The sequence below is a fragment of the Glycine soja genome, chromosome 15, assembly GCF_004193775.1.
Source record: "Glycine soja cultivar W05 chromosome 15, ASM419377v2, whole genome shotgun sequence".
In the NCBI taxonomy this organism is placed as follows: Eukaryota; Viridiplantae; Streptophyta; class Magnoliopsida; order Fabales; family Fabaceae; genus Glycine; species Glycine soja.
This window is the reverse complement of record NC_041016.1, coordinates 10409687-10416677: the sequence shown is the minus strand read 5'-3', so window position 1 is coordinate 10416677 and position 6991 is coordinate 10409687. Positions and strand designations below refer to the sequence as shown.

Sequence of the window (6991 nt, the reverse complement as noted above, 5' to 3'; positions counted from 1 at the left end):
CATCACCCTTGAATTTGAAACATGCGTTCATGAAGAGAGAGAAGCTACAACATCTATACACTGTTGGTGTGGCTGCGTGCCTGCTACTATATACTAGTATCTTTTTCCTGCAGAGAGAGAAAGAGAAAGAGTGCTGCTTAACAAATATCAACAATACACAAATATATTTTTATTTTAATAATTTCATCAATATTTTTTTATATTTTTTATATCATATCACCAATTTTATATTACTTATATTTTTCTTTAAATGGTCTCTGTTGTGCTCTTGTGCTGTCCTCTCATTTATTTATACATTTTTTTCTTTAGAAATTCCTTTTTATTTTTGCATCAAACTGTAACCATGATTAATGAGGAAAAGAGTATGGCACTGCAGCAGCAACCAAAAAAGGAAAAATAAAATAACTCAGTAGTAACAAATTAAAGTCCCTTTAATTACCCTTTGGTTGTTGTTTGTTTTTTCTGTTTGCTTTTTTTCAGCCAGTACTACCATTACACTATTACATACTATCACACTTATTTTATGGTATGTTATGTTACAATACATAATAATATAATATTATTTTATTGTTACAGAGACAACACATAAAAACACACAACACATTCTTTCTTCCTCAGTTCTTGTTCCATCTCTTTCTCCTTTCTTTTTCTCTCTTTCTCTCACAATCTCGAGATTGGTGTGTGGAGGGCGATAAAGACCACTGTTTCCCCCCTTTAGTTTCTCTTCTAAGTTGGATTTTGAAGGAACTGAGCAGCATCTAATGAAGGAGAGTGGAGGCTCTCTTGGAGAAGAGAGCCTGCCCGAGACTAACACCAAGAACAGTGAAGAAGAAGAACCAATTAACTAGTTCCTTTTTTTCTTTCTTTCTTTCTCACTCACTCCCTCCCTCCCAATCCCATTTTCTTCAAATAGTGTGCGTGTGTGTGTTAAGAGAAGAATAGGGTGTGTGTGTTTAGAGTGATGGCACTTTCTATGCACAAGGACTCAGCCAACAACCAGATGGATTCAAGCAAGTATGTGAGGTACACACCAGAGCAGGTTGAGGCTTTGGAGAGGGTCTATGCTGAATGCCCTAAGCCAAGTTCCTTGAGGAGGCAGCAACTCATCAGAGAGTGCCCCATACTTTCCAACATTGAACCCAAACAGATCAAAGTTTGGTTCCAGAATAGAAGGTGTCTTTCTTTTCAAAATTTCAAATAACCCAAATGCCAAAATCTCCCATTTCTTATTCTTCCTCAAAAAAAGCCTTCAACTTCACCTATTTTTTTTATCTTGTCTCAATGAAAGAACGCAACTTTTTTTAGTTCCTATTTTGTGTTTCTTTTTATTGTTCTTAGAAGGCATTGGTGAATTTTGGTGTGTAGGTGTCGTGAGAAGCAGAGGAAGGAAGCTTCTCGCTTGCAGACAGTGAACAGAAAGCTGACTGCAATGAACAAGCTGTTAATGGAGGAGAATGACCGTTTGCAGAAGCAGGTTTCTCATCTGGTGTATGAGAATGGTTACATGAAGCAACAGATACACACTGTGATATTCTCTATCTCTCTCTCTGTCTTTCTTCTCTTCATTTTGTGAATGCTTTTTGTATTTTCTGAATATATTAATGGCTGAACCATGTTTTGGTTTGAACTTTGAACAGGCTTCTGCTGGTACTACCACAGACAATAGCTGTGAGTCTGTGGTAATGAGTGGTCAAAACCAACAGCAAAACCCAACACCTCAGCATCCCAACCGGGATGCTAACAACCCAGCTGGGTAAGTAACATTACATAACATAACACGTACTTCTTTATTATTTTTCATTTCAATGTTTTCATGGTAATAATACCATCATTGTTCATTTTTGTTTCAGTCTTCTCGCCATAGCTGAGGAGACCCTGGCAGAGTTCCTTTCCAAGGCTACTGGAACTGCTGTCGACTGGGTCCAGATGATTGGGATGAAGGTATGCCCTTTTTAATATTCTTAATTGCTTGTGTTTGTATGTATATTTCATAAATTTGTGATATTGTTGTTGTGTGTTTGTTCATTGTGATTTTCAATGAGTAGCCTGGTCCGGATTCCATTGGAATCGTAGCTGTTTCCCGCAACTGTAGTGGCGTGGCAGCACGAGCCTGCGGCCTTGTGAGCCTGGAGCCCACTAAGGTATGTTATTGGCTCCATTTTCCTTTTTTTTCACAATGTTGAACAATGAAAAATGTCTTTTCTTTACTCTCATTAGTTTGTGTTTGTGACTGTTGTTTATGTCAGGTTGCTGAAATTCTCAAAGATCGACAGTCGTGGTATCGTGACTGTCGATGCGTGGATGTGTTGAGTATAGTCCCCACTGGAAATGGGGGCACCATAGAGCTCATGTACATGCAGGTCTGGTAGCTATTTACTTCACTTTGAATGATTTTATGTTTTTAGGTTTCTTGGTTGTTTTGTTGACATGTGATTCATTTATTTTAATCAGACATATGCGCCCACAACTTTGGCAGCAGCACGGGACTTTTGGACACTGAGATACACGACAAGTTTGGAAGATGGAAGTCTTGTGGTATTGAGAAGAATTTAATCCTATTATATATTTCTTAGCAAACAAATGCCCTGGTTAAATGACTGTTCATTTCTCATATGCTGAAAATGGTCATTTCTTGAACTGGTCCCAGTATTATTCTCCCTGTCTTTTGATTAGAAAGGAGAGAGTATTTTTCAAATATTTTAGTTCATTAGCACAAGCAAGCTGCCCATTTGACAAGACTTGGCTTCTTTTGGTTTAAGTTCTGCCCTCCTTACTTTGCTTCCATTGTGATTTTTGGTCTACTTGATGTTAGAACTGTTATGAAAAATTTGAAGCTTTTGCTTACAGGGTGTGGCTTACGGTGTGTTTTATGTCAACACATTGCATAATGTTGAATGATTTTTTATTTTAAAACAAATTTGGCTAATTGGAATTATCATGTTGGCAGATATGTGAGAGATCCTTGACATCCTCAACTGGTGGCCCAGCAGGGCCTCCTTCTACTACTTTTGTAAGAGCTGAAATGCTTCCCAGTGGTTTTCTAATTAGACCATGTGAGGGTGGTGGATCCATTATTCATATTGTTGATCATATTGATTTAGATGTAAGTAATAGATATCCAAGTCAATTTTAGAATTTTAATATTCCAGAACTTATAGTCCTTAGTTGTTTAACTTATTGAATGCAGGTCTGGAGTGTACCTGAAGTACTGAGGCCGCTGTATGAATCATCAAAAATCTTGGCTCAGAAGTTGACAATTGCTGTAAGATTAGTTGCTTGTTAAATGAATTAGATATGTTTAACTTTTTCAAAAATCAGTGACTGAGTATTTTAAAATTGACTATGCAGGCCTTGCAACATATAAGACAGATAGCACTAGAATCAAGTGGAGAAATTCAGTATGGTGGTGGACGCCAGCCTGCTGTTTTAAGAACATTTAGCCAGAGACTTTGCAGGTAAGGCAGGCATTAATGTCCTTGGTAGTTCTAACATATGCTTTGTGCATTTTAGTTATTGACTTGGCACATTTTAAACTTGATGTGATTAAGTAGCAGTTTGTTCATTAATCATTCTTATTCTTGCTAAAATTCAAGCTTGTCCATTATCACTGCATCGTAATTGCTAAGTTTTTATTGAAATTGCATTCCTTAGGGGCTTTAATGATGCTGTGAATGGGTTTGTTGATGATGGCTGGTCACTGATGGGTACTGATGGAGTGGAAGATGTGACTATAGCCATAAACTCATCTCCAAACAAATTTTTGGGCTCCAATTACAACGCATCAATGTTTCCAGCATTTGGAGGTGGGGTCTTGTGTGCCAAGGCATCAATGCTCCTGCAGGTACCTGAAACAATTCTATGGGCTCAGGCATAATGTTAATAATATTAATATATACTATTCAAAATTTGTCTTTTTGTTTCCTAATTTGCTAAGCATCTTCTAAATTTTCATCATAATCATCTCTTGTACAATGTTTCTCTACAGAATGTTCCTCCTGCTTTGCTTGTTCGGTTTTTGAGGGAGCATCGATCAGAGTGGGCTGATTATGGAGTTGATGCATACTCTGCCGCATGCCTTAAAGCTAGTCCCTATGCAGTTCCTTGTGCAAGACCTGGAGGCTTCCCCAGCACCCAGGTCATTTTACCCCTTGCTCATACTATTGAGCACGAGGAGGTATTAATCTGAACTATGTGATAACCTCCTTTCTGTATTCCTAAAACATATGGTATATGCTCAATTGTGACATACTGCAATGGTGCAGTTCCTGGAGGTAGTTCGAATAGAGGGTCATGCATTTTCTCCTGAGGACGTAGCGATGGCACGCGATATGTATCTATTGCAGGTAGTGTGTGTGAATTTATTACCGTTTGCATATCTTATATAACTAGGAAGCTATAGCTATTTTGTGTGTGACACTTGATGACCCTTTTGTTATGTGTCTTGATGTGACAGCTGTGCAGTGGAGTTGATGAAAGTGCAGTTGGGGCATGTGCTCAACTTGTGTTTGCACCTATTGATGAGTCATTTGCTGATGATGCTCTGTTACTGCCATCTGGTTTTCGTGTCATTCCGTTGGATCCTAAATCAGTTGAGTTTCATTTCTTTGCGACTTTTATGATTTTCCTAGAGCTTGGTCATGAAACTACTGTTAATTACTTTGCCTGTAATTTGGAAATTTGGTACTTTAGTTCTCATCCTAGTCTCCAAGGTTATGATAGTATAATCCAATTGGCAGATAAGAATCTGTTGTAATGTTTCTTATCCCATTACTTTTACATCTCAGGATGGTCCAGCTCCAACTAGGACATTAGATTTGGCATCAACGATGGAAGTAGGTTCTGGTAATGCCCGTCCAGCTGGGGAAGCAGACTTGAATGGGTACAACCTTAGGTCGGTCCTCACTATTGCTTTCCAATTTACCTTTGAGAACCATACACGGGACAATGTGGCTGCTATGGCTCGCCAGTATGTGCGTAGTGTTGTGGGATCAGTTCAGAGGGTTGCCATGGCAATTGCTCCCTCCAGGCTCAATACCCAGTTGGCTCCAAAGTCTCTTCCTGGTTCGCCTGAGGCCCTTACCTTAGCCCGGTGGATCTTTAGAAGCTATAGGTTTGTTTTATATTAATTTTGACTGCATATTTTAGCTTTCTGAAGGGTTTGACTATACTTGTATTGGAGTTGTATTTAGTGGATTGTTGAAGTGCCTTTAGAAATGTGTTGTTTGTAGATTGGTTGTTAGTTACCAGCATAATCTATTTCATTTGTTGGTAACTGAGTTTAATGCTCTTGGGATGTGGATTCGTTTGAAAGTGTTGTACAAACATGTATTCATGTGCTTCAGCGGTAGCTTAATTTTCCAGGTCTTAATTCTGTTTTGTCTGACAGTGTAATGTGTTTCCTTTCAGGATGCACACTGGTACGGAGCTTTTTAAAGCTGAGTCCACAGCTGGTGATGCAATCTTGAAGCAACTTTGGCACCATCCCGATGCAATCATGTGCTGTTCTGTGAAAACAAATGTAATCACTTGCATCGCTTCTTTAAGTTCTTGTTTATTGGAATTTGAAAAATCATTTAGTTGTCAGAGGACTTTGTTGATAATAATATATTATATTTCTTATATATTATACAGTGTGCTCTATGTTTTGGAAGAATGTGCAATTCTTTTGGCCAATAATCTTTCCATTGAGTGGTGTACTTCTAAAATTATTGCAGGCATCTCCAGTGTTTACCTTTGCGAACCAAGCTGGGTTAGACATGCTTGAAACTACTCTTGTCGCCCTTCAAGATATAATGCTTGATAAAGTTCTTGATGAATCTAGCAGGAAGATTCTTTGCTGTGAGTTCTCCAAGATAATGCAACAGGTACTTGATAGTAAACTACACTTTCTGTTAGTTTGGGCTTTTGGTCCTTGGAGTTAGTACTGGATTATGTATGCTTGCATAGAAATGAGTAACATCTATAATCTTTCTAAACATAATGATGTGTAAATTTTGAAAAGCATGATGAGTTTGGTGTTTCAAAATCTAGGATACATCTATTCCAATTTGCTTAATTGTTACCCTTTCCTTTGCTATATATTCTGTTTATCTTATGTGTGACATTCTCTACTTTTCTGTTTCTTTTCAGGGTTTTGCATATCTCCCAGCAGGAATATGTGCATCAAGTATGAATCGGCCAGTATCTTATGAGCAGGCTGTTGCATGGAAAGTCCTCAATGATGATGATTCTAATCACTGCCTAGCATTCATGTTCATGAATTGGTCTTTTGTATAATGGATGAACCATCTAGAAACTACTTATTTTATCTGCTACTAATTTATATTCAGTACTTAATTATCAGATAATACTATCACAGACAAATGTACTAATGTCAGCTTTTCTTTATGCCCTATGTATGGAGTTACTTATTCGCTATTATATAAAATATCTAGTTAATTTGGTGAAATCCTTGATAGTTTTCATTCCACCGTTTACTTTGAAATAATTTACATGGTATTGACTATTGAGACTGTACTGATGGTGTTCTTGTTTAAATTGTCATTGATTGGTTTTGCTTTTACACTTACCTAGGGGTATTTTGATATGATCTAGGGGCATTTTGATATTAACATCAGGGGTAAACAGGTTGTCTCTTTTTCTTCCTTCACAAACCACGATGGTCATGATGGTGTTTTTGCTTTGCTTCTAAAGCAAAAGTGTGCCTTGGTTTCAACTTTTAACGGCCAATGAATGTCTCACGATGCATTTTTCTGAGCTAATATTTTAACCATTTATATACGTTGAATTTGGATATATGATAGTATCTTTTAGTCTGAAGACATAAAAAAGTAACTTTTATCCGGGGCTCTTTCCTATCACTCGATGAATTTGCATTTTTGTGATATATAAGCTATTTTTTAGTCTAAGAAATTAAAATAAATAAATTACCGTGAGTGATATGGTGTTCTCAATCTGATCGTGGAAAAATAAGGTGCGGTTATTGCATCGC

General features: G+C 37.5%; 1 protein-coding gene across 1 annotated transcript; it reads left to right on the top strand.

Moving 5' to 3' along the window:
* The first annotated feature begins 609 nt into the window (after positions 1 to 609).
* On the top strand, positions 610 to 6448 carry LOC114388654 (homeobox-leucine zipper protein ATHB-14-like). Its single transcript, XM_028349258.1, has 18 exons — positions 610 to 1173; positions 1366 to 1525; positions 1638 to 1753; positions 1851 to 1941; positions 2046 to 2141; positions 2247 to 2360; positions 2452 to 2535; positions 2948 to 3103; positions 3188 to 3262; positions 3349 to 3455; positions 3652 to 3841; positions 3986 to 4174; positions 4263 to 4343; positions 4454 to 4588; positions 4785 to 5110; positions 5407 to 5518; positions 5715 to 5864; positions 6130 to 6448. Exons 1-18 carry the CDS (start codon positions 962 to 964, stop codon positions 6274 to 6276), a joined length of 2541 nt encoding a protein of 846 aa, XP_028205059.1. The 5' UTR covers positions 610 to 961; the 3' UTR covers positions 6277 to 6448.
* The last annotated feature ends 543 nt before the right edge of the window (positions 6449 to 6991 follow it).